The 27,978-nt window shown below is 39.8% G+C and overlaps 1 protein-coding gene across 2 annotated transcripts; it reads left to right on the top strand.

Moving 5' to 3' along the window:
- Window positions 1-306: 306 nt before the first annotated feature.
- On the top strand, window positions 307-27,978 carry STK26 (serine/threonine kinase 26). Of its 2 annotated transcripts, XM_031594206.2 has the most exons (12): window positions 307-586; window positions 676-794; window positions 15,020-15,250; window positions 19,641-19,697; window positions 21,340-21,448; window positions 21,536-21,693; window positions 23,115-23,300; window positions 23,927-24,075; window positions 24,719-24,812; window positions 25,256-25,318; window positions 25,409-25,545; window positions 26,050-27,978. In XM_031594206.2, exons 2-12 carry the CDS (start codon window positions 753-755, stop codon window positions 26,072-26,074), a joined length of 1,251 nt encoding a protein of 416 aa, XP_031450066.1. In that variant the 5' UTR covers window positions 307-586; window positions 676-752; the 3' UTR covers window positions 26,075-27,978. The 2 variants fall into 2 exon arrangements, with proteins under 2 accessions (XP_031450066.1, XP_090006507.1); XM_090150381.1 differs by lacking the exons at window positions 307-586; window positions 676-794 and adding an exon at window positions 907-1,339.

Below are 27,978 nucleotides of genomic sequence, written 5' to 3'. Positions count from 1 at the left end.
TGGCCCTGCATGTGGCAGAGGGGTTGGAGATTCGTGATCCTTGAGGTCCCTTCCAACCCTGGCCATTCCGTGATTCTGTGTTTGTGGGCACCGCGCTGGGTAGGACGGGGCCCGCAGGGGACAGGGCCTTGCCACAACGCGCCTGGGGGGGCACGGAGCGCCGTGACAGCTCCGCAGGGCCGTACAGCACGGCGAGCGGCCCCGCCCGTCACACACCGCGCTCGCAGCCCCGCCGCCACCCGGCCGCTCCTCCCCGCCCGGCCCGGAGGCGGAGGCAGTGACGCCGAGGTCCGTGCGGCGGCGGCTCCGCCCCACGAGGCCGGAGCTGAGACGGAAGAAGCCGCCGCCGCACAGCAGCCGCCTCCTCCTCCTCCTCCTGCCGCCCGGGGCCCGATATGGCGCTCTGAGCCCGGCCGCGCAGAGAGCCGCCACCCGGGGGGCACCGAGCAGCCGCCGTCCCCGCTTCGGGAGCGGGAAGGGGGGCATGGGCAGGGCCGCCGCGGGGAGCCCGGCGGGCATGGCAGAGCGGCGCTAGGAGAGCCCTCCCCGCCCGCGTCGCGCAGCTCGGCCCCGCGGCCCCAGCGAGGTGAGTCGGCGGCGGGCGGGGCCGCGCGGGGAGGGAAGGAGGGAGCGCGGCCCGCGCTGAAGCCGCTCCCCGCCGCTTTGTCCTTCCAGGCCCCGCCGCCGCCGCCCAGCAGCAGGGAGGCCGAGAGGAGGGAGCAGCGGGCGGCGCCCGGCCGCCGCAGCCCGCCATGGCCCACTCGCCCGTGGCGGTGCAAGTGCCCGGCATGCAGGTGAGCTCCGAGCGGCGCCGGTCCCAAAATGGAGGCGGCGGGTTCGGCTCCGGCTCCGGAAGCGGCGCCGCGCGGAGGCCGCCGTTGGGGCGCTGGGTTCGGGGGAGCGCGGGCGGAGCGGAGCGGGGCGGCCTGGGAACGGGGAGGCCTCGCGGGGCTTGGGGCTGGGAGCGGGCCGGAGCCCTGGCGGTGCGGGAGGGGTCGCTCGGGCCCGGGGAGGAGCCGCGGCGCCGCGTACCTGCGGGCTGAGCGCCCTGAGCCGCTTTGTTCGGGATGGGCCGCGTCCCGGAGCGCGGAGGGGCTTCTGGCGAAAGGCGAAACGAAGTGAAGTGCGCTGGAAGTGGCGATACCGACACGGGCCTGCGGAGCGGAGCCCTGCCTGCGGCAAGGCCTGGTGCTCGGGGAGAGGTGCGAGCCGATGTTTGTGCTGCGTGCCGTTGGGAGCCGTCATCTGTCAGAAAATGCCTCCTCTCCTTGGCTGGGAGGGAGGCCCGGTGTCCTTCGTGTGCTTGTGGAACTTGTTGGAACAAACGAACGTGCCGTATGTAAGTGGTTTTTCGGAGGAGGGCTGGGGTACCTCTGACTCTTCATTCTTATTCTGCTGGACAGCCTCGTGTGAGTTTGGGCAGCGATCTTTATCGAACAACAAGGAGCTGAGCTCATTTCGGTGCTGTTTTCGGCCTGTCAGAGGCTGGCAGCTCCGTCAGCGTTTTTGGCTTTCTCTCAGCTCCATACCTGCCCCGCAGCTGAAGGATTCTGGGGTTTTCTCAGTACCAATAACAGAGAAGCCTTTATGATACATCTGTGTGAGATACAAGGAGTTCAGCAGGTTCAGAAGGTTAAAATTTCTTCTGGTTGGGTATCTTCCATGTTTTTCAGAGTGTAGAAGTGATGTATAAAGACCACTTCTATGCTGATTTGCATTGGTTGCAATGCTGAGGTTTGGTTTACCTTTTTCACTTCTAGTAACTTGAAGGCCTTCTGAAATCAGTTAAATTTTGGTTCTCCACTGACTTTCTGTTGAGATAAGATGACGTAAGCCACACTTTCTATCCTCTGTCTTCTGTTAATGTTTTTGTATTTGGAAGACTTCTATTTCAAAATCCAAATTTATCAACTCCTTATTGTCATATCTACTTGATCTATTGCTGACCTATTTTCCATGGCTGCCTTGTCACCACCAAAGGACCTTGAGAATTATTTGAGATCCTGTTTTCTGTTGTTAAACCACTAACATTTATGTAATAGTTTCTCTAGTGCTGTTAGCTTAACCCAAATCTCTTAACATATAGTACGTGTAAAATCCTTTTTCTCTATTTTCTTTAACTGTTAGATATGTGCAGCTGTATAGAATTAAGAAATAGCTCCTTATGATGACTTTTGATGAATGCTGTTACCCAAGTCCCAACAATCTTATAATGCAAAGAAATTAGATTTGGTGAAAAATTACTCACCTCGCTGTTCCTTAAGAGGGACTGTAATGTAGTTTAAGAAAGCAAACAAAAAATCTCTGGCAGAGGGTGGTAGTCTAAAGTATAAAGTTTACTTTTTTTTTTTCCCTTCCTTTTAATACTTATTTGAACTGTTCATTCAAGATCATCCAAGTGATTACGAAAGCATCCCTGCATCTGCTCAATGTTAAAATGAATGCATGGCAACTGAAGAAGGAATAAATAGATTTGCCTGTGAAGGAGGAAGATCTAATAGTTATATTAAAACTAGCACTGTGCAAAAGTGCATGTAGTGTCAAGTTCCATGTTTGTAGTCTGTGTTGAGGGATGTATTTTCACTGAATGTAACAGCTGAAATAGAATTTGCCAGAGAACGTGTTACAGGTATGAATCCTTCGGTTTTACTGTAATTCTATGACTTCCATCCCAAACAAACAAATCAGACTCCAAAAAGACTTTGCCAGTTTATCACTGAAGCATTAAAAAAGCTCTTCTGACTGCTTTAAGATCTCTTAAATGTTTTATATCCAAAAATACTGAAGGTCCCATAGAGTTGTTTTGGTCAACTTGAACTCTGCCTGTGAGTAGTATGACAACAACGGAAGACCCGGAGGTAGTATTATCTGCTGCCCTTATGAATAGTTACAGAATTATGTGTTTATTTAGTGGTTGCATTCTGTTTAACCTGTCTTGTGTCCTTGACAAAAGCAGATGTTATACCCAACAATTCATGCCTGTGCAAACAGTTTCCTAAAAATGTTTTTTTTCCTCATCACTTACTTGGAAAGGCCCAGTTTGCACCAGTTGTATGATATGAACATATTCAACACTCAAACTTCTAAGCCTGTTTAGTATGGTCAAAGAACTCAAATGTATAAAATGAGTCAGGTTGAAGCTCTTATTCAGTTTTTGTGGTACAGAGGGTTCTGTTTGTTTCAGATTATCAGGAAATGTAAAGTATGTCAGTTCAGATTGATGTGTCTTCTCGTGGGCTTATGTTATTGACAGCATCTTACACATTACTCCAAAATTCATTAGTACGAATGAGTGACAGCTTTTCTAAGGTTGGACAGTGGGGGAACTTTACTGTCAGCATTCTGAATTTTCAGGCTGGTCTATAGATTTCATCAATGGAACTTCACATAAATAAGTTCTTTATTTAAACTGGTACACTTTTCAACGTGTAAACTTTTCCTATTCCAATTTGTTGTGCAGAATCCAGGTCTGAAATATGAATTAACTCGTGTTTGTGTTGATTCTGCTCTCATTTGTGTTTCTTGTCTCTATGTGTTTCTGAAACCCAATTTGTGGCTTTGTATTTCTGTTCCTCTGCTATTCTACTCATCTAAATATTTTTTAACTTTTTGTTTTTCTTATGGCTTCGTTGGTATATCCAGTAGTCTTGAGTGTAGCCACAAAGGTTAGACCTGATCTGCTCTTACTGGCATCCAGACTATCCCGCAATAAAAAGCGTAACTTCCTCTAAAAGCAGAGCAGCCAGGAGCACGTGACCTGTCAGCCACTGTACTCTGATTCACAATTGAAGGACTGCTTGATTAAATACAAACTTGAACGTAAAGGTGAGCTTTGCTCTCAGTGAACAGACCAGCTGTAAAGAGCTCTTCAGTGCGCAGCCTGAGCCTGGCAGTTGGAGAGCCTGTCCCTGCAGGATGCTGTGGGGGAGATCAGTTAACATCTGGTTATTAGATGGGTATAGAGAGATGAAAAGAGAAATCGCTTTTAGATTTGGAAGTGATGGGCTGAGATTTAATAAATAAATAAATGGGTGCCTTTGTAGAAATGCGCTCTTTGTGTGGTGCCTAAAGATAGTCTGGAGGTGTGTCAGGTTTCTAGTAAGCCTCATTCATTGTAGTTTCAGGAGTGTCTCTTAGTTAAGAGCAGACAGTTCATTACTGTCAGATACCTAAATGTTTAGAGGGTGTGCATTGGAGGATCTTGAACCTTTTGAGGAAGGATCTGTTCGAGGATCTGTTGATGAACTACTGTCTCAGAACCGAGTTGCACTCAGTTCTGCAGTGGGTTTACACTTCTATTATTTAGAAACGTGACTTAACTAGAGAAAAGTGGGACGTCCAGCTCTTGCAGGACGCCGTCGGACTTCCACGGTGCCTACAAAAGAGGGGTTCCTTGTGATTGAGCTAGGGTGGGCTCTAGGGTTTTGGCAGTTAAATCAAGGAACTGAAACTGGACTAAGGTATTTGAGCCACAGCACAGTCAGGCTGCAGGAAGATAGCATTTTAAAAAATAGGGAGAGCATGCCTGTTTGCTTCTTCAAGTAGATCACATGAAAACATTTGTGGAATTTAACACTGCAGTTGTTTGCCTTGTTGTGCTTGCTGTACAAGCTGTATCATACCTAGTAGCAGTCTGCTAACTCAGCTCAGGCTTCATTAGCTGAGCTTGGTTCTTCCATCTCGTGCACTTTGATAAGTTATTCTGATGACAAAGAAAAGCAGAGCTCAGTCATACTTACATTGGCTTAGTATCATCAAGGGAGGATAGAGCAAGCTTTGGAAAATGTTTGCTACGTGGAAGCTATGTAGGTATAACCAACTGGAATTCAGCAGATATTTTATCAGTCTGAGAAGAAAAAACCTACAGCAGTCTTTTACTGGTAATTTTTGGGTGCAGATTTTACAGTTTTATATGCTCGTTAAGTGCACTGACCTGAAATTCAGCAAATCTGCTGAAGCTGCAGGGAATACATAAGCCAAACTTGACTCTTCTCACCTTAATTGCTTTGCTCTTCTGCACCATCTGATACTACCACTTTTGAGCAGAGAATAATTTCCCTCAAAAGGTTTTTTTTTTTTAAATATGCCTAAAACCAGATGTTCAGCTTTAAAAATACACTTAATTGTTACTTTTATTCTGTAGAGGTTATTTTATTGAATTCAATATTGAAGAGATTCACCTGAAAATGAAGACCTGTGACCCGTGCCCTGCAGGGCTTGTTGCGCTGCCCACTGCTCTCAGAGATCTGTGATAACTGTGGCACACCATTAAGAGCTCATGACTAAATGTGCCTCTGCAGCTGTATTTCTAGTGTGAGACCTATCAAACATCTTAGTAAAGGTGGGCACCTTATCTTCATTTTCATTGTTTTCAGTGCCCTGAAAATACGGTTTTCAGTCTTCCCCAAAAGTGAAAGGATGAATTAAAAACCTGTTAGTGATTGTGTCAATTGTTTGGTGATTAGCTTCAGATTTAGAGTGGGTCAAAAACTGTGAAAAGTGCTAAGAGGTGGTTTGTAAGGCTGAAAAAAAACCTGAGTTTAATAACTGACAGGCACTTGAAGAGTTCATGGATGTTTTGGGGGGGGATTGAGTAGGAGATAAACAGTACAAGGTTAGCTTTGAAACTGTTCTGTAACGTAATTTTCTGGTATGCTGTAATTAGTGGCTATATGTATTCTCTCTGCAGGAATAAACTGTTGGTGAAGTATTTATCAAGTCAGAGCCACTGATGCAAGTCCTGCTATTTCTTTCCAACTTATAACAATCATTGGCAATCAAATTCCTTCTCACCTGTCTCACCAGGTTTCTTGATGTTCTGAAACTCTATTTAAAGAACTGTCGTTTGTTCTTTAAATTCATTAGTTCAGCAGTTCTTTTAGAAACTGTTCTGCTGATTAGATGAGGATCACTGAACATGATCCTTAGTTCTGAAGGAGGAACTTAAATCTTGTGAGAAAGGTGCCCATCTGGTGATACTAAAAACCATTCTGCCAGAGGGACTGCTACCTAAATAAATAGGACAGAAAGAACTAAATCAGTGAATTTGTTAATAGAGGGTCTGACAAGGTAACAGTATCTTGCTGGTCTTGTTCTTCTTTTCATCTTGTGCATGTGGTTTTGCAGAGATACACTGTATATACTGAGTGTTGTTTAGGTCTGTAGCTCAGGACAGATTTTGGCTTAGATCTTTCTTGATTACAGTTCTTCAAAGCTTCCCTTCATAGCTGAGTGTTAGAAGTGTGAAGCAAAGTTTGTCTTGCCAAAAAATGTGGATTTGAATGGTCTTGGTGGAGGCAGTGTATCCTTGTGGAATTACATATCTTGGGTCTGCATGAATTCTGTATGCGCTGATGAATGAGAACTGTTGGTTAACTGCAGGTTTCACACCTGAGCTGTGGGAATGTTGGGAGCCCAGGGTGACAGCTCTGGTTTCATGCACCAGGAGTCAAGAACCATCTGTTCCCTCAATGTTTGTATTTCCTCACCTTGTCTGCCTTTTGCAGGCTTTTCTTTCAACTGGGGGTATGTCCTGAATATTAGAATAGCGTTGACTTGGAGGGGATGGAGGATTATCAGAGGGTATTTATTATCTGTGCTTTGCTAGATGTCAAGCTGTATTTCATTGCAGGCTTCTGCACTGGGAGCTGAATGTAGAATACAGGGAAAAAAAACCCATTCACCTTGGAATGACTAATAGTGTTGTAAAGCGCAGAGCAAAAAAGGCTGAATTTCCACTGATGCAAATCGACCTGAAAGCATGTAGAGAAATGTGGAGGGGCAAGGTGATCCACACAGCTCCAGTGCCAGCGTTGGCAGAGAGCTCCTGCAGGGCAGAGGCTGGGTGTGGTGGTGCAGACTGGCAGAGATCACTGCTGTTGATCTCTCACCTAGGAAGGCGTTATCTGGCAACCACTCACAGCAAGAACACTTTTACATTCCTGCTCAGCTTTATTCCAGCCTAGTTGGCAAGAAGAATCTGATTTTCTTTTTTAAGGTGTTTTTCTTCCTCCCCTACCCCTTCCCTCTGCATTTTATGTAATGAGTTGCTTTGCCATGCTATGAGTGTGCTGCAGAATTGGGGAAAAAGGAGTTCCCTGAAATGGCCAGGTTGGTTCTTGGTGGGGAAGGTTTCTTCCTTCCTTTGTAGCTCATTTGGGAGTTTTATTTCTGTTCTTTTCATTGTGTGCTTCTTGTAGCTTCAGATCCTGTGATTGATGTGATCAAGGGCCTGTATTGAAGAGGAGGCCTTGAAGAGAGGATGGGAATGCAGGATTCTAGAAGACTGCTGTGTTTCTCCAAAGGGTCCCTTCCAGAACTAAAGGAATGGTGTCATATCCCCTAACTGTGGGTTCCCATTTGGGGTTTATTGCAGTGGATATTCCTGGAGAACTATCCATGTGAAATAAAGTTATTGGCTTGCTCCTTACCCACATGCAGTGTTCTGGAGCTATCCCTTTCCAGCCAGTGTTTTTTCTGTCACATTCTAATTTTGTTTAGCTTGAAAAAAAGCAATGATTTTAGTAGAGAGACTTAACAAGGATACTTGACTGTGTTTAACTTAAGGTTTTGTTGCTGCTTTCTGGTCTATGAACCAGCAAGTTTAAAAAGCTGGATTTTGTTGTTTGTTTTGTTCCATCTGGATTATAGCATGAGTTTAATCTTATTTACAGGAGGGAAATCTGTATATCATGTTCTAACTTGCACAGAATGAATGCTGAAATGGCTTCTATGATAGAACAGCGAGGAGGCCTTTGAAGTTTGGGTAGCGATGCAATTTAGTTGCAGATGCTAAACCTCTAAGTATTATAAAAATAGTACAGATGTCTAAATTATATAATTTACTGCCGATAGAGCTGTGACGTAGTTGTTCCTTTAAATGGGTGTGGCAAAAATGGAAAAAAAATTGTTTGTGTACTGATAAGCAGGCTGCTGGCTGAAAGGAAGGGCATACACTGCAAGGAGGCTGCAGCCCATAAATGGTGCTTTTTCCGTGTTCCCATTAGATGTGGCTTTTGTAATCTCTCTGCAGATTAGGTTTTTCAAAGCAGTTCATGGAATAGGAAAAGTGGAAATATTCTTTTCCAGTGAGAAACTGGAATAGTCTTCTATCTTCTGATTCTCATGTACAGGCAGTTCATTGAGGTGGCTTAATTATCCATTCAGCAGTCATTTGTCCTGCTCTGTTCAACAAAGGAGATTACATTTGTTTGGAAAGAGCAGCTTGGTGAATTCCATAATAAAATACAGAATGGAATTTGAACACTTGGCGATCCAGGCATCAGTTGAATTCTGACTTCTGTCAGCATCAAAGCACACCCAGACATCCTAGCTGTAGAGTGTTGTCATTTGGGCCTCTTTATTGCAAATTACAGTGCAGATCTGGTCATGTAATTTGTGGCCCTCCTCCCCCTTGCCAGGCCGTGCTCCTCACAGATGGGAAGCAAATGAAGGACAGGCAGTGGTTTGAGGATTTTTGTTTTTAAATGATACTGTGTGCTTAAAAGGTATTTGTATATAGAATGGAAGTTAATTGGGACACTGTTAACTGTAAGTTACATAAAACTTCTCTGGCACAAGAACTTCCTTTTTATGTCTTTCCTCTATGCAGAATATGTAAACAATTGGGGTCAATTCATAATTGCCAGCATCAAAGGGCTCATCTATAGTAGATGTACTGTTCCTCTAGCTTTTTGCTTATTTACCCTGTTCCCTAAGCTGCTTCATGCTGTGCTACTGAAGTGGGAGAATAGCTAAGAATATGGGAAGTTGGGTCGTTTCCTTTTTCAGCACAATATGCAACTGACAACATGCATCTGTCACAGGTCAGAGAGAGCTGGAGAATGAAGATGATTCTTCCCTTAAAAATCTGAGACTGGGCAAGAAGGAAAGCTGGTATTTAAAACTGGTAGTCGTAAGAATTGACAAGCAGCTGGCCTTATAGCCAGTGTGATGAAAACACAGTCCTGTAGGTTTCTGCTTTTGTTTTACACTAGTGTTTTCAGGCCCTTGCTAAACCCAACAGTGACTCTTGGCCTTGAGTTAAAGGAGGTGCATCATTAAGGGTGTAACAGAGCTTAGGTCCCCCTCAAGGACAGCAAAGCTCAAGTCTGTTTTTTTTTCCCTGTAGCGTAGAAAAGTTAGGTAGTATAAAGATTTGATACTTTGACAATAAAACAACTTGATTTTAAAGTCACTTTTTACTTCAGTACTTACCATACAGTTCTGGTGAGCATAATGAAGTGTCTGATATCTTGATGTTGGAGTCTTGGAAAGGACTGCAGGGAGATATCGGAGTTGAATTCCCTACAGAAGTCACTGAGAAGCCAGAGTTGCATACAAGATGGAGGAAAAAAATGGTTGCAGGCTCCACACTTATTGTGAATGTCTACAGGTTTTCTTTTCCTGATTCTTTGTAAGTGATAATGGATTTGCACCTGTGTTTTCATTGACTTCAAACTATTTTAGTATTATGTATATATATACAAGCCTGTGGCACTGTGTGCGTAACTTACATTGTAATATGCATTTAAGAGAAAATACGTGGGTGAAGAAGAGATCTAGAAATTAAAGTCTTTCTATACCTGTTGTGGCTTTGTTTTGTAAAGAAGTAAAACATTCCCGATGCAGGTGAAACATGGAAGTAAAGTATGTGGATATAGAGATATATAATAGAATGTGTGTGGCCTCTAATTTAGGTAATCTCTGAAGCTGCGTGCAGATAATGTATGAAAAGAAATTCAATTAAGATGTTTTGGCATATCTGCTGAGTGAGACATTACTTCAAAATCCCATAACCTGTTGGTTTCACCAATCCTATTCCCACATATTTTCAATTTTCTTTTGCATCTAAATAGAACAGAAACTCACAGGTAACTTATTCCCTGAGAATAGATAATATCTGTGAATAAATTGGTTACCTGTGACTTCAGTGTGCTCTATCCAGTGTTTTGTTAGTCAGTTCAATGCTGAGAATAGGTGAAGTGACTCCAAAGTCAATAGCATGATATTAAAAACCACGTCTCTTATTCATTGTAATCTTAAGACTGTAGGATATCTTAGAGAGTTTGCAGTTAATAGTGAAGTAACAGTTATGATGCCTAGCTTATTTTATTGTCAGCTGTAATTCTGGGACTTAAGGGAAATGGTGCAGTACACACTGGCTTCAGCAGCAAAGCTTGCATGTATTCTTCATCTGGCATTTAATGCTAATATGATTGCAGGCCTGCACAACAGATAAGACTTCTCCAGAAGCTTTCTGTAAGATGGCTCTTCTCCTTAAATTTCACCCTTGACTTCTAGCAGACTTAGAAAGGTCAGACTTTACTCTAGAAATTATTTGAGGTGTTTGAAATTACGCAGGTAATTCTAATGACAATGCCGAAGATACCACATGGTAGGGCCACAGTGGAGGGGATACTTGGAAAACGGTAGACACTCTAGTCTTCTTTTATTAAGTCTTCTGAGCTAATTACTTTATCTTTTACATAACGTACACATAACTGCTTGAGCAATGTTTCCCAGTCTAGTTGAGCTATTCTGTAACACTCCTACAATTTTAAGGGAACTTCTATTCCAAATAAACACTGTGAAATGCTTCAGCATCCACATAACGTTACAGCGCTTCTGATTCAGGTTTTTGAAATAGTTCTGAGATAATAGTGTGTGTTTTCACACTGATGACTGCTTAGAAGGAATCTAATGTGACTATGCTGAATTATTTGCTCTGGGAAACCTTGAGGATCCTGGGTCTGAATTAGTTGGACTGAAACTGAGCTAATGGCTTGCATCTAAGATACTTTACATCTAATGTTTTTCATCCAGTTGTAAGAAGATTCATTAAGGAATTTTGTTAAAGGCTACTGAGTACAAGAAGGCTCAGTTCTGTGAATTGTAGGTCTTGAATAAGATGTTATGTGGAGACTATCCTTTTCTACCTGTTGTTCATTTGTATTTCAGTATTATAATACAGCTTAATTACTGAATAATTTACCATAATTTGATTCATATCATTAGAAGCCTGTATAATCTTGGAAGTCAAATCTGCAGCGTGCTTTACCTTTGTTTTAAAGGAAGAACACAGAATTTGGAGAGCAGGTATATGAAAGGGTCAGAGAGAGATAGGAAGGTGAGTCAGCCAGTCAGTCCTGTAGCTGAATCTAGCCAGGGCATTGCCTTGCTGTGTTTATTAAAAAGAAAATGCTTATGTAAGCCATATTGGCAGAGTGCTTGATAGCAGCTATTGTGGGTATGCTGGCAGAAATTGTTGGGCTGTGGAGGTTTTTATCTGGGGACTGTGAGCAGCAGGCTGGACAGTGGGGCCTCTTGAGATCCCCTCCTAGCCAAATTACGGTGTGATTCTGGGACTCTGTGTATGTACACACACTTGCCTGTGAACCCAGACAGTAATGGCATGGAGTTGGAAAGAAGGATAGGAGAGTTTTTGGTAAGCACTAGTATAGGTTGTGTCGTTGTGCTGCGCTGTTGAAATGGTGGACTTCCTGAGCTGTGCAGAGGGCTTGTGTTGTCATGCTGATACCGGTGCTGTTACTCATGCTGGCTAGATTGAAGCTGGCATGTGTATATGCCTGAGCTTGTCATATTTGGTGCTGCTTCTGCCTGTGGGAGCAGGCTTAGAGGTGAGAGGAGCCAAGTCTTGCTGATTTGTCCACTTACAGGTGTTACCTTATCAGAGGTGATGGAGTCCATGCGCTATTATACTGATACCATCTGTTGTCCAACAGACTTGACTCTCCATAGAAACCAATTAAAATAATAATGCACACTCGTGGGCAACTTTCAAAGCTTCTAAACCTCTTACCTATTCAGCGAAAGCACACAGAGTAACAGTTTTGCTCAGGGGTGTTAGTTGTATTAGATTTTTAATTTTGGGCACGTTAGAAGCTTAACTGACAGTTGTGCTGCAAAATCTCAGTGGTGGATGTTGCTGGTATATGTACACGCATTTTTTATTTACATAAAAAATATCTCCATCTTTCTCTGTACTGAGAGAGAGAAGATGGGCATTGCTACATCTTTTTGTCTTCGATTAAAAAATAGTTTGCTGTAGTTTTTTGTTTTTTATGAGACAGAGGAATACTTTAGAACAGTAGCCAGAAAGATAAGGCAATTAAGAAAGGTAAAGGTAAGTCTGTTTCACAGTGCAGCTTTGTTCTAAGCCTGTGTTTTAAGTAATGTGAGTGTTCTTAGTTTGAAGCCTTTCCAAGAGAAATTAGCTCAATATTAGCCGTGATTGTTGAGAAATTCTTGCCTTCGTCCTGGAGTATCCTACAGATATTTGTCAGCTTGGGTGAATAGCAGAAGCTGTAAAGCTGGCTTTGCTTGCAGGAAAAGAATTTGCTCAGAATAAAGATCTGCCTTTTTCCTTTAGTAATTCCACACCATTTGTTCACCTCTGATGTGCCTTTGTTCCACTCTCCCATGGGTGCACATGGAGTGCTGTGTGTCAGGATATCCAGCCACGCTCCATCCCTCCCTGTACTGCAGCACTCCCACATGATGGCATTAGGAATTGCTGGAAGTTAAGATAGCCTTAAAAGCTCCGATTCACCTGAAGTAGCTTGGGGGTGAGAGTTGAGGCCTGCCTTGTTGTTGACTGTTAAGTGGGTGGTGGGTAGGGTGGGATGGCATGTGTTTCTACTGAGGAGTGCAGAGGAATTTTCTGCTTGCATTTTGCTTGGGGAGAAACCTTAAGAGCTGCTCTTTGAGTTCGTCAGGCTCCTGTCAAGGTTGGATCAGTGACTGTATCTGGCAGCACGTTGCTTTTCTTTTAACTATGTGGAAGTGTTCAACAGGTTTTCTACCAAATCCAGCAGTAGGTACCAGGTAACTTGAATGGGAGACGCAGGCTCCAAGATGTCTCAAAATAAAGCTAGTATTTCTGCAGCTGATTGCTTTAGGGTTAATAAAAAGTTTTGCCAATCCTCTCTTTACACTTTCATGTCATTTTTTAAATGTAAATGAAGAATTACTGGGTATCTATTCTTACTGCAGTTGCCACTGTCGTTCAGGAATACATTAGTTTGCTAACTAAATAATAGTCGTGAGGCCTACAGTTGCTTTCTTTCTCTTTGTATTTATTGTCATGTAATTATCCCAGATTTCAGGTCAAAATAGTTCTCATCATTCACTTTGATTGTGTATTTGCTTATCAGTAGATCTAGCAATATTTGGGGAGGGGAACAATTTTATGCATAGTTATTTTTCTGAAGGTGTATTCTTGTGTATTTCTTTGGTTTTTATTGCATCAGAGTAGTAAAGAGCTCTTTGTGGGCAAAGAAGAAATTCCTAATTCTTCCTGCTTTAATGTATCGCCCAGGCACAGTAGTGTTTCTTGTATTTGCAAGATTTAAAAATTCAGTTACGCAGATCAGCACAGATCTGCCATACTGCTTAATGTTCCTTCCTCTTGTGAGAGCACAAATGACAGCTTCGTATATATGAGCAGTGAATTGATTCTGCTGAAAATAAACTTGACAAATCATATGGTTAACTCTTAGCTAAATCTGCTCCCTGATTCATCTCACCATATTGTGGAATAAGTTCTGATCCTGATAGAAGGAAGGGAATGGTACGAGGCCGATAAGGCAATGAGATTGCTGCTTTATTGCAGTCAAAGGAGGAGCAGTGTTTTTGTTTTCCCAGTGAAGATTTTTGCACCTATTTCCAAGACAATGATGTTAAGATGTTTTGTGGAGTTCCGTGTTGGTACTGGAGTATTCTGCTGTGCAGGGTAATCATGCAGCAGATGCACAATGGCTGCTTTTGCCAAAATGATTGCTTCTGTCATGACAGTTGAGTTGGTCTGCTGGGTAAGCATGATGTGTAGGGATGCAGGAGAGACATCAGGCATCAGAATCAGAGGGTCTTTGGGCAGAGGTTTCTTGTTCGTGGCAAGTTAACAACAGCAAAGCTGCTGCAAGTGCTAGAGGTCATCCTTCTCAAAATCCTGTTGTGTTTTTTTGTAATTGGTAATGTATTTAACTTCTTCTGCAAAGCACGGGCTGTTCTGTTAACACATGTGCTTTGCCTCTTAAATTCATCTTTCTGCAGATTTCCTATGCTCTAAAGTTCAGTGCTCTTAAATTATAGTTCAAGTCATCCATATCCATCAGAAGTTGCTGTGGAGGCTTTTGGATACACAAGCAGCCATATAATACGCTTTATTTTGAAAGAAAAAAGAGAATTTGCTTCTTTCCCTTTTGTTTTTCTTCCTTTCTCTTCCCCCTCTTTGCTTGAATGAGAAGTGTTAGTATCTTTGTATGATGTCAGTGCTGATCTTAGAGCAGTTTACCTTCAGAGTAAACCAGGTGTCCTCAGGAGTGCTGTACTGACTGGTGCTGTGTTCCCCCACCCAATGCATGTTTGGGTGATATCAGCTGGTTCTGATCAGTGCTTCAGTTTCATTTCTGCATCCATACTCCTTTGAATGTCTCACAGTCCCTTTTGCTGCCCTATGTGTGCACCATCTTAGCAGATTTCAGAAGCTCAGTGTGCTTGGGTGGAGGATGCTGCTGGTGGGCTCCAGGTGCAGCAGTCCTCTTGCAGCTACTTCTGTGCTGTATTACTTGCAGTGCAGCTTTGTCTGCTCAAGGCTGTTGGCCTTGTAGGAGAGCCCAGCCTCATTCACGTGGGTAATGATGTTAGCTCTTCTGTGCCAGTAATTGCATTCTGCAGACTTCTGAATTACCACACAGACAGGATTAATATTAAGAACAGCTCTATTCTTTCCTTTAAAAGCGTTATGTGGGAAATGAGATTTGTACCTGATGCTTTCCTTGGTGGGAATCATTTGCCTTTGACATAATTGCATAATATACATTCTGTAACTAATAGCTGAATTAGAAGTTAGGGTATGGGAAATAAATTCATCTGATACGAGCCCTCTAATGATGATAAATCTGGATGATGTGTTCCTTGGGAACTAATGAGGGCTAATAACTTGGAAGTAAATTAAGATAGCTCATATCTTTTTTATTTTTTTTAACTTTTTCTCTAGAATCATAGAGCAGACCCAGAAGAATTATTCACAAAACTGGAACGCATTGGGAAAGGCTCCTTTGGTGAAGTCTTTAAAGGAATTGATAATCGGACACAGCAAGTGGTTGCTATAAAAATCATAGACCTCGAGGAAGCAGAAGATGAAATAGAAGATATACAGCAAGAGATAACAGTTCTAAGTCAGTGTGACAGTCCTTATGTAACGAAATACTATGGATCATATTTAAAGGTAAGGTATGGTACTGCACAGATATTTACTAGCAACGTGTCAGCCCATTTTGAATGATGCAAAGGAAACATTCTAAAACTGAGGAAATGTTATCATATCAACTTGACTTCTATTTTTTTCCTTTGAATGGCGTTGACTTTGTTCTGCTCCTTTTGCTGCTCTTTAAGGCTCAGATTTTCACAAAATGGCTACAAAAGGAACGGAGTTGACAGAAGATTCCTATTGCTTTTGTAAAATTACATGGAGAAAGAGGTTCTCTCTTTTTTTCTTTCCTCCCAACTTCTAGTACAACTTTGTGCCTTTTTGGAGAAGGAAAAATATGTTTTCATAGCTAGGTTAACAAAAAAGAGAAACCTTTCTTTGATATGCAAGGAAACCCTGTGCTGTGTGGAGATGTTTGTAATCATGCATTATAGTAGGCCTGAAACAAAGTGGAACTGACAAGAGTACAAAGTGGTTATATAACTCTGAAGTGTTATCTAAGGCATAATTTAAGAAACAAGCTTAACAAAAAAGTAAACATCAAATCAACACGCAGAGCAATGCAGAACCCCACAGAAATAAAAATTGAAAGTATATAAATGTATAGCACTGACAGAATGGCTGGATATAACTTTTAGCTCCTGGTTAGGGTTTTCTGCTCTTTAAAAATTCCTGGCAAATGCAAGAGTGTGTTAATTCTGCATTACTTTCCTTACTGCTGTTTGGGTACTTTTTGTTGTATTCTGAAAGATTAATGCTGGTTTCCTGATTTTTTTTGTACCTCTACTATTTGGGGAAGGCTTCTGTGGGTGAAGAGATGTCTGTGAAATTGTGTTTATTTTCCCTTAAGAAACTTCCCTTAAAAAGAAACTTCCCTTAAAAAAAATCACAGGAATGTTTTTCATCCCAGACTACCGTGGCAGTTAATTGTATTGCTTGCTCTTCCCTGCCTAATTAGTATCTTAGGCTAGATTTATCCTTGGTTGCTAGTACTAAGTCTTCCAGCTTGAGATTCCTTGGGGGGGGAGAGTGTATTGGCTTTGTTAGAAGTGTCTAAAGAATCTTTTATGCTGTCTCCAATTTTGGTAATAACAGGTATTTTGAGAGTACTGTCTGTCTATTCTTAAAAGTAAAAACTAAAGTTGTTATAGCTTCTCAGAATTATAGCTAATAAAAAATTAGAACTGCTGTCAGCCTTAGTATTCAACTGTTCAGTATTTTGTTCTGCATATTCTTTAGACTTCTCCTGGAAACAGTGAAGTATGTATGGTTTTGTACAAAATGACTTTATAATTAAAGGTTAAAGAATGTTGAGGCTAGATCCTGAAAATTAAGACACATTATTTCATAGAAAGCAGAGTCCTGGGCTGCTGAGAGCAATAGCAGTTCTCAGTGGTTCTGACTAGTACCAAGATCTTGTCAAAAGTGATCAAATGGGCTTGTTGGTTTTATACATAAAGGTTATTGAAAATAGCTCCTATAAATACTTTCAAAGGTGGGGCAAAAAGAGCACAGGTGTATTTCAGTATTTAAAAGTAACCAAGTTTATTGAACTTTGAATAAGCAGATGGTTACTGCCATCAAGTCCCAGTCAGCTTCAGCTCTTCTCCTTTGTAAGAAAGCACATTTGATAATTGAATGTTATGATGAAAACATTAAATAAGATGTGTTAACTGTGAGGATTCTCTAATTGTTAAGTTTTTCAGATGAAGTTTTTTCTCTATGTACAGTCTTTTAAATATTCTGGAGCTTTACACTGTGCTTAGTTTCTTGCTTGTCAGGATGCAGAGCCAGCATTGTGACTAACAGGAATGGAGTGACCCAGTCCCAGGGGCCCTGTGACTTACCAGCAACATGCAGGATCTTCCCAGTGCTCCTCCTGCTAAGCAGAAACTGAACAGGAGGAGGAAGGAGTGTCTTTATCTCAATTACTTGACTTACTAATTTGTAACCTAGTCAGTTCAACTGATGCTATATAAGATACTCTTATATTCTGCAGCCTCGCTGCTCTTTAGCTACAGCTTCGTGTTTGACTTGTAAATGTGGTTTTAAAAATACAGACAGCCCCTAAATATTTTTACCTAACAATGTAGTGTTATTTTTCTGTTAGTAGATATTTTAAAAACACTATTGATACAAGATAAGGTCTACTTCCTTACCACTGAGGTAGAACTGATGCTAATTTTCCATTATTGTGAAACAAAAAGGTGCAAAATTCCCAAATTATGAAGACATGGGATACGTTTGTATCTTGAACTTTGGAGCTCAAATGGGAATTTACTGTTGAATAAATTTTAAAGCTTTGCTAGTCTTTTCATTTTCTCTCTTAAATTTGGATGTCTTGCATTTGATGTAAGCATTGGTAGGTGATATACAAACATGTAGTCAAAGAAGACATTGTGAATGCATTTGTGTTGGGTAGGAAAGGGTTTTGCCTTTCATATCACATCTTTTGCTGTTAAGTGTGTAGTTGTGCAAGGTTGCAGCTGTTTTGATGAGCTTTTGTAGATGCACGATAACTTAAATCCTGATATAGATGTTTGTAGACATTCCTGTCTGTGGTAGGTGAGCATGTAAATTTGACTTGTCATCCAGGATTGCACTTTGATTGCAGTTAACATCATACCTCACTAAATAAAACATAGATTGTGGAAAGTGCCCTTCAGAATGATAGCGTGTAGCAGTGTAAGATATGCTAGGGTGCTGAAGTGTTGTCCTCATGTCAGTATTACTGCCTTATTGGCTTATCCAAGAGAAAGATTAAAGTTACTGAGAGTTACTTCAGTTCTGGTGTGTTCTAGTTATGCCAGTTTGTGAACCTCGATAAAATACGTGAGCTGTATTTTCTGTCTCATCCCATAGAGAGTGATCATCTCTGGGTGACTAAAACACGTGGATTGTTTTCCTTATTTGTGCCATGTAGCCTTTGGGCTAGGGAATTAATTATCCATCCTGTAACTTGCAACTACTGAACACACCTGAGTTGCTTTTATTTTTCAATTTTGCTTTTAAAACAAGCCTGAAGTTATTCTCAGCTTTTAGTATGGAAAATTCCTATAGTAACATCCAGAACTGTACAGCACTTAGTGCAGCAAAGCTTTGAGGCCATCTGAAGATATTGTTTGTTCTACATTGTCTATTTATACATGGCTGACCTAAAATAGCTAGGAAAAAGGTTGTACATGCTTGGCTAGAAAATATCCCCGCCCGATTACGCTGGATAGCAGCAGTTTCTTTGAGACATTATTTCAGAAACACAGTACTTATTCATTTCCACCTTCTGCTGTTTTCACGTAATGGTCAAATGCTCCAAACACGTCTGGTAACCACAATGTTTGCCTTAAACTGGAGCTCCTTGCAGGTCTTCTCAACTGACAAAGTTGGGCTTTATAAAAACTGCTAAAATTAGCCAACCCTTCCCTGCTGATCTCATAATATTGGAATAGACTCTCATAAATTGCATGTTTCTTAAATTTAGTATAAATCTAACAGAGTGTGCCTTGTTCGCATAATTGGATGTGGTACTTCCAGAAACTGCACCTTTATTTGCTTGTTGTTTCCTTTAGATTTCTATCACTAGTCAGGAAATAGGGTAGGTCAGAGTACAATGTGAATGCAAGAGGCTTTAAAAAGGACTTCTGCTATGAGCTTGTGCTTTGCTGTAAGAAACTAGTGCTAGTAAATACTTCCTACTTAGAAAGAGTGCATGGTATTTGGGCTACATTAGTATTTCTGATAGCTGTGTTTTTCAAATAAGTGTTTTTATTCTAGTAATTTCTTAAGCATTAACCTATGGGTTACTGTTCTAGGTTTCTGTTTCTGAAATGTGAGGGAATTTTGGTGAGCAGTTGGGAAACTGCTTTTGAAACATACTCTATGTATCTTGTACCAAATCTTTCCATTTCTGTTTACATTAATCTGCCACTTCTTGCAGTTGCTCGCAAAGGACAAAAGCAGCATCTAGAAAACCCTTGTTGGAAGAACTTGAATTCTAATACTGCAGCTGAGATATTTCAATAAAGAAAGCACAATAACTCTCAGTATAAAGATCCAAGTAGCATGGCATGAAGAACAGAAAGGAACACAGGACTTCGAAGTATTGCTTCAAATTCAAAACAGAGAAGAAAAACCCTGTGAAATCTAAGATAATTAGATAAAAAGTATAACTTAGGGGAACTGTGGTGTTCTTATCACTGACCTTTTAGTGGTTGGTTTGGAATGTCTGATGTAAAGACCTCAGAAACATGAGCATTCTTGTAGAGTTTGGGTCTTGCCCAGGAGCTGTAACTTGGTAATTCATGGGGCTCTGATTGTGTTCTCCTAACAGCTGGCTGGTACTCCACTGAAGTACATTTTCTTTTTTTTAATGGTACCCTTGGACTTCTAACATCTCCCACTTCTTCTGTAGGGCACAAAACTATGGATAATAATGGAATACTTGGGTGGAGGGTCAGCTTTGGATCTCGTAAGTATATGATTATTTGCATTCTAAGTCCTAGTAAAACTTATGGAGTGGTTTTATGTATCTCTTGGTAACAGAGTCCAGATTTCACTGTTACATCAGCACTACATTGTAATGCTTCAAGAAGTGTTAATTTGTATAATAGTTCTGTCACATGTTGGTGCCTTGAGTTGAGTCTTTTCTATTTGTTGTTCCTATCGGTTGTTTCTAAGCATGAGGAAACTTTCATTCTCAGTCAAATGCAAGGTGGTAGTTTTCTTTCTTAATACTTTCTTAGTATAGAAGTACTGTTTGCCACGTGAGGAGGAACTTGTGGGAGGGTGGGGGTATTTCTGTGGGCCCCACCACCAGGTTATTCATTACACTTGCATACAAAATACTTCTGTTAGGATAGGATCTCAGGAACGAACGTTGTATGTCACCACGGAGTGCAGTTAAAATTAACTGCTCAAAAGGTGTTTAGTTTTCCACTTTCAGAAATCCTGGTTGAACATGAAAGTGCCTTTTATTTCAGATAGTGGAGCATTCATGAAGGATGTAGCTTAGGCAGTGCAAGAGCACGGTTCACTGTATGTGGATGTGGTTTCCCCATATTTTCAGTACAGCTCTACCTCAGCTGTAAAGCTATGAGACCCACCCTTTCCTGCAAGATAATATAACGCCTTCTTTGTGTGATCTGAAGGAGAAGTATCATGTCTTCAGTATTACAGAATGGTGTTAATTATATGTTTGCTAGCAGTGGTTCTGTCTGCAAGGGTCTGTGTATGTGCTTAGCCTCACAAGTCTATTTCAACTTTATGAAATTACATCATATCAGCTTTACTCTAGGAATGCAAAAGCATAGGAATTATGAGTAGCATGTAATAGTTTGTAGCTTGGGAATTTGGTCATCTTGAGAAATAGGCTGAGAGAATTTGTTCTTTAACACTTCTACATAGTTTGTAGTCTCTTTTGGACTGTCAGAAAATAATGAAGTAATGTGGGGGTTTTTAGTAGTGCTCAGTGGTTTTAGGTTTTAATGTTCTAAAGGGCAACTTAATTTTTATTTCCTTTACTTAACCTCAACTTTTTCATGTTTCTATTGTTCTCCATTTCACTGCTGTGAGTTTTTTGTGTGCTTTTTAAATAGCAGAATTACACATCTTAATTATTCTGTTTTATGTACATAGTTTTCTAATGTGCAAAGCTTTGACAATTGTGCATTATGTTCATAATGCAAAAGCAAGCATAGAATCAAAAATATTGGAACAACTTTAAAAAAAACTTTTATTAGTTTTATTTTGAATTAAACAGCTTCTTAATGGACTCATTTTAAATGCAGTATTGGGTCTGCTGTGTTTGGTAAGAATGTAAAACTTCTTGGGAAATTCTAGCTTTTCATGGGTATTGCATGCTGAGGGGAGTGTGTACTGCATGGAAAAGTAACAGAATTTGTAATGTATTATCAATAGAGGAGATGTGAAGATAATTATTCTAATGGCATCTTTTTCTGGTAGAATACTAAGCTACTTAATTGAATCTTCGCTTTATGAATTCCATTAGCTCTTTAAATTAAAAGTGTCTCAAGTTTAAGATTGATTTAAATCAATAATAAGGCAGAAATTAGATATGGCTAAAATGATTTTACTGTGTGTTTTCTCTAAAGCTTCGTGCTGGGCCTTTTGATGAGTTCCAGATAGCTACTATGCTAAAGGAAATCCTGAAAGGTCTTGACTACCTGCACTCAGAGAAGAAGATTCACAGGGATATAAAAGGTTCACTTAAAATGCATCTTTTTAAAATCCTTAAAAGTAAGTAGAACAGCATTCTGACTTAGATATTGTATTATTTCCTCTTGACAGCTGCCAATGTCTTGTTATCAGAGCAAGGTGATGTTAAGCTTGCTGATTTTGGAGTTGCTGGGCAGTTGACAGACACGCAAATTAAGAGGAATACCTTTGTTGGAACTCCGTTCTGGATGGCCCCTGAAGTTATCCAGCAGTCAGCATATGATTCCAAAGTAAGTATGAGTGTAGAGGATCTCTTCTCTCTATCTGCTGATCTAACATAAATGGCTTTGTTTTTTTGTCTAATTCTATCAGTACTGGAAGGAAAAATGATAATAAGGAGGGAGTACTCCTATTTCTCTTGTGTGTATGCCCATGAGATGGTTTAGGGCATGGGGTTAGTGAAATGGCAGTGTATTTTAGTGCTGATACTAGATTTTCTGCCCTGGTTACATGCATCCAGAAAGCTAAACCTCTTGGTATGTACAAAGTAACTTTTTGTAGTGTTTTTCTTAGATAGTAAGTCTGTAACTGTACTTGTGATGGGCCCTAATAAAAAAACCTGTTGAGTATCTGAGAAGTTCTAAAGATCCACAGAGATCTTTCCCAGAGTCAGATTTGAAGAAATGTGTATACATATGAGGGATAACAGTAAGGAATTTGTACGTTCAGCTATAATTTTCATGTGTAGGGTTTCAGCTTTATAACTGTGTTACTCATTCTGTGGCATTTTGGGAAAGCTACCTTGTTTTAAAAACAGGTTCTCCAATCCAAATTAAAATAATTCATCTTCCGGTTTTCCTGTATCAGCTGTGCCACCCCTTCATTTACGTTCTGCACAATCTAATCTCCTGCTTTCCTTGTCTCCTCAACGTTGTTGCAAGAGCAGTACCCTTTCCCCCTTCTTTCCAAGCCTTCGGATACAACAGATGAAGGGTTTTGGACAGGACACACTAATTTCTAGCCTACAGTTGTTGGTTATGATATTTCAGTAACAAACAATGAGCTACTGTAATTCTTCAGTATTAAATAGAGATATTTTAGTAGTTCTTCTGAATAGGAAAGGAATATTGTAGAGAAATGCAACTTGTAACTCAAAGCTGCCCTTATAATTGTTACAACTTTGCCATGTGTAGTCAAATCATTCCTAGGCAGTTTTTAATGAGAAACGCTTATAGTGATTTTAATGGCTCCTTATAACTCATCTGAAAATAGTGCAGAGAGTCTGTATTTCACTTGGGAGAAGCCTCTAAATTGAAAGAGGATTTCATAGTTCATGAGACATTAACAAAACTTGTCTTTTAGGTAAAGTCAGTATCTCTTCATGATTCTTCAGGAATTCCTGCTTCCAATTTGATGTTTCAGGTCTAACTGGAGTTGTTGGTTGTTTCCTAGCTAAATTCATTAGGCTGTTAGGGAAGAAAGCAACAGTGCAAGAATATTATGTTGTATTCATTAGTCAAAGTTATTAAAGACTGATTAAATTGCTTATGTCTTCAGGAATAATAGCCTTGGGGTATAAAAAACAATCCTTGTGCATTATCAACTGAGACTAGAATTAATTCTACTATATAGATGCAGATTTCAGTTAGTAAATCATCATTGTTATGATGGCATTCAACTTTGTACTGAAAGTAATTTTTCCGTTTCACAGGCTGACATCTGGTCATTGGGAATCACTGCTATTGAATTAGCCAAAGGGGAGCCACCCAACTCTGATATGCATCCGATGAGAGTTCTGTTTCTCATTCCAAAAAACAATCCTCCAACTTTATTAGGAGAATTCAGTAAACCTTTTAAAGAATTCATAGATGCGTGTCTGAATAAGGATCCAACATTTGTGAGTAGATAAGTGTGTATGTTTGTAATGTGTGTAGAAATGCTCATGTCTCTTTTCTTAATGCATGTTTGTCAAGTATTTTGCTGATGTAGTGCATCAGAGTTGACTAAAATAGTTCTAGAGACTAATTTTGACTGCAAATAGCAACAGTGCTTTTTAATAGTTCTCTCCACCCCAGCCTCTTTTATTTAAAGTAATGGAGGGAGGAGGAATGACAAAGGAAGTGATGGCAAAGGCAGCTTCCCAAAATGCATGCAAAGCTAAGATAATGTCAGAAGAGAAACCCAACAGGAATCCTAGATCTCTTCCCTGGTAGAACTTTTGTTTTCTGTCTGAATTCTGCTTACAAGGAAATGCATTGGAGAAACTTGATTAGTCATTTTCCTGGGTGTGTACTTTCTAGCATAGAAGGGTAAGCAATATAGTCTGTGTGACTTGGTCATATTTTTAGAGTGCTTGTAAATATGGATTACTGGCTTTTTTTACTTCCTGTTTCTACTAATTTCCTGATGCTGTATGTGTTAGAACTGAGAGTCTGTTGTTGTACCAGATTTTCCCTGCTAACACTTAAAGTCATAAAATGCTAGCATAACGTTAAACATTCCAGTGTTTTGTTTTTTTCACAGCGCCCTACAGCAAAAGAACTCCTGAAGCACAAATTCATTATGAAAAATGCCAAGAAGACTTCATATCTGACAGAGCTAATTGATAGGTTTAAGAGATGGAAAGCAGAGGGACATAGTAGTGATGAAAGTGATTCCGATGGTTCTGATTCGTAAGTTAATTTTCACAGTTTAGTCTCTTTATCTAGCTTTGTTCTCTGTGTTTTGCATTGGCTTCTTTAAAGAAAACTGTTTGAAGCTAAAGGCTAATGCTTAAGTCGGGCTATGTGCTTGTTCTCTAAACTTTTTTTAACCTCTGAACTCATTTTCAGTTCTGCTTAAGTGCTGTGTGTTTCCTACTCTGAGGCTAGTGGTTATACAAAAAGTACTGAATCATAACTGGAAGTATTGTTTGCACAATGTGGGTAGAACAACATATCCTCTGCAAATCTTTGGTTTTTCTGGATACCAGATAACTGGGATGCCATTGGAGAAGGGAGGTCCTAGAGATAGACAGCATCTTTTGTTGCTTTGGTAGCATTTCAGCTTGGTCTCTGAGATAGTGTTTCCTAAGTTTTAAATACGTGCTTTTTTCTTATTTTAAGACATATAGAAATAATCCTTATAGATGTGTTCTAGTCTGGTCTAGTATTAAATGGGGAGGTTGGTGGCCCTGCTTGTGGCAGGGGGGTTGGAGATTCATGATCCTTCCAACCCTGGCCATTCTGTGATTCTGTGTTATGTATTTGGGTTACCTCTGGCTGCTTAGCATTATGTTGTGACTGGTGTTGTGTACATCGTATCCTTTTCCTTCAGGGAGTCAAGTAACAAAGAGAACAACTCTCATCCTGAGTGGAGCTTTACTACAGTTCGGAAGAAACCAGATGCAAAGAAGCTGCAGAATGGGACGGTATGTAGTCTGAGTTCTGCTAAGGAATGGCTTTGTAGCCATCGTAAGGAAGGTAGTGTTAAGACTTTGTAACTATACATTTTTTCATATGAATTGACAGCCTTTTTGTACCTCAACAGATAATGCTTGTTACTGATATATCCGTTAACTTTGTCAGCCTTAACTTCAGAAGATATCACATACTAATAGTGTCTATTCATGGAGATATGATTTTTTTTGAACTCTGATGTAATATTAGAGAGAGTAAATTGAGCTGTTACAATATATTGAGTGCCATCAGGCATCTCTTTACACATCACAATGCTTGATGTCCTGTAGCCTGTTTTGAGGTGTACTGTAAGGGCTGTGTTGAATTCATAGGAAGTTCTAAAATCACATGGTGTGTTAAATGCAGCTTATGTACTGCATAGGAACATACTGATATCCTTATTTGTTAATTTTAGGATCAAGATCTTGTTAAAACCTTGAGTTGTTTAACTATGATAATCACTCCTGTCTTTGCTGAGGTAAGTTTTCTTTTCAAATTAGTTTTTTGAATTAATTGTCTGAGTGTTCACGAATTCTGTAAGCTTTATCTCATTTGCTTTACTACTCAGCTCAAACAGCAGGACACAAATAATGCTAGCAGAAAGAAAGCAATTGAGGAACTTGAAAAAAGCATCAATATGGCAGAAGCAACATGTCCAGGGATCACAGATAAGATGGTGAAGAAACTTATGGAGAAATTTCAGAAGTAAGTTAGTATTGTATGCATTGTGTGGTGGGGGGAAGCACTTCCATTTGGGAAAAGCTGGTTGATTTTGGGCACTTGTGTTAGGGAGATTGCAGTACAGTTTTTTGATAAGTGAAAGATCTGTTATGTATAGGGCTCAGCTTTTAGCTTCATTGTTCATACAGAACACTTCTGGTTATTGAAACAAAAACTAATAAGAAACAGTGACTTTTTCTGGTCTTTTAGCACTTCAGTTTTATTGTAGCTGTCATACTTTGTTTCCTTAAGTTTAGCCTGCAGTTGTATCTTAAGCATGTTTATAGCAAGTAAGTCAAGGAGTCTCCTTTTCCATTATCTTTCTAGGGAATGTTTTTTTAAGTGTGTATTTTCTTGTTTGTTTTCCTTTGAGCAGTTAGGATGAGGTGAAGGCACTTAACCACTTTAATGATGCACAGGTAGTTACTTGCTGTTTGCCACACCAGAATATAATAATTAACACTCTTCCTTGCATTTTCATGTCCGTAGATTTTCTGTTAATGACTCATCCTAAGAAACTTCACATAATTGACTGCTGTTTCGTATGGACCCAGTGAAACCCACCAAAACTACTTCAAGCTTGGCAGTGCTTAGCTCATGAGCTCCTTGTGCCTTTTGGATCTTTGCAACATATTGATGGTGATTTGAGGATTTGAAAGAACCTACTCAACTATTTTGTGGCAGTGCACATGGTTTTATATTTTCAGGAAATTATTTTGTAAAGAACAACTTTTAATATTGTAGTTTCACCTGTTTAATCTGATAAAAGTTGAGGTGCAGTTTTGCTTTTAGAAATAACCATTACTTTAGTTAATAGAAAGTGCAAGTACAGTATGTTTTGATGCTATTTTGTTCCTGTACACAGGGATGTACAGGTCTTTTGTATTCATGAGTTAAACTTTTGTAAATCACTAACAAGCTTCAGAGAAAATAGCTTTTTCACGAGCGTATTCAAAACGTAGTGGCAAGGTTATTGCTGTAGCACCTGCTTCAACCAGCATATAGTTATCGTGCCCTGGAAAATAAACCTGCAACAGTATCTACTATGATTCTAAATTGGTACAGTATTTTAGGCAGCTCTATGATTAAATATATTTGAGAGCAATATGTCAATAGTTTGCAGGTGATATGTAGCAACAGGTATATCCTGATGTACAGTATATGTATTACCTTTTAGAACAAGTAGTAACTCGATCTTACATCATCATGGAAGGAAAATTAAAGCAATACAGTTGAGGGGGTGGGGCTTTTGGCAATAATGGACGAAACCTGAAGTCCAATTTAATTTAATGTTTCTGCTCTGACTATATATACCTGGGTGGAAGGGAGCCAGAGAAGCCGAGCGTCGCATGATACATACCTCACAAGCAGGTATAAGCGTAACACCAGCGTTCTTTGTGGTGGTGTTGTTTCTCCTGTAAGATATTTATACACATTTTTGTTCTTAAATACATTAAATACAGTACATCAACATAATTTGTTTATAATTTTCTGGAAGTGTATTTTAAATATGTATTTACCAGTTAATATGCAAAGAGCTGAGTTATAGATATTCTTTCACAAACAGGTAGTACTGTGCAGTACGGAGTGATTTTTTTTCATAAAAAGTAGGTAAGACTATAAAGTTGCTTTCAGTTATATATTTATGGTACTGCTAGATGGGTAATCTCTTCTGTTTTGTTTTGGTTTTGTTCTTTTTTTTCTTTCTGTTTCAACCCAGTATGTATATTATGCTGAAGTTTTGAACTGGGATTGTTTTTCAGTACTTAGCTGTGGAACTGTTGGTGTAAATTTATTTTTTGATAAAGGCTGGGTGTGTTTATTTTATGGTTCAGACCTGCACATTTTGTTTTTGCACAAAAGTCATTTTAAAGAATCTGAAATATATCTGCCAAATATTGAAAAAGTAATGGTGTGCAAGTAAATACTGCATTTTTAGTCAAATGTTGCCATTACATCGTTTTTATATAAAGGACACTTGTGAGAGATGGTGGTTAGATATGCCAAGGACAATTATTTTCAATGGTGCCTACACTGTATAAAAAAAAAAAAAGAAATTACTTTTAATTCCTTGTTTTAATTTTAAGAAAGTGTTTCTGTTTAAAACTTTCATCTGCTATATAACTGAAATTCGATTAGAATTTATATCTGAGAAACAAAGTCTGGAAATAGTTTTTGAAAACAATAATGTTATGGATTAAATAAATATTTTTATAAATGTAAAAGCAGCAGAAGTTGTAAATACAGTTGATCTGAAGCTTTACAGAATAACTGCATCACAGAAACAAATTGTAGTGCTCCTCTAGCTTCTGTAGTTGTTAGTCTTGTAAATCTGTTTATAGATGAAGCTTATTTCAATGTTTTGGGGGGTTTTAAATGGTTTAAAAATAAATATTTAAGTTCTGTAAACTTTCACAA

The sequence above is a fragment of the Phasianus colchicus genome, chromosome 14 (genome assembly GCF_987193195.1).
Source record: "Phasianus colchicus chromosome 14, bPhaCol1.hap1.1, whole genome shotgun sequence".
In the NCBI taxonomy this organism is placed as follows: domain Eukaryota; kingdom Metazoa; phylum Chordata; class Aves; order Galliformes; family Phasianidae; genus Phasianus; species Phasianus colchicus.
Note: the sequence above shows the minus strand (reverse complement) of the source record. Positions and strands in the feature narration are given on the sequence as shown.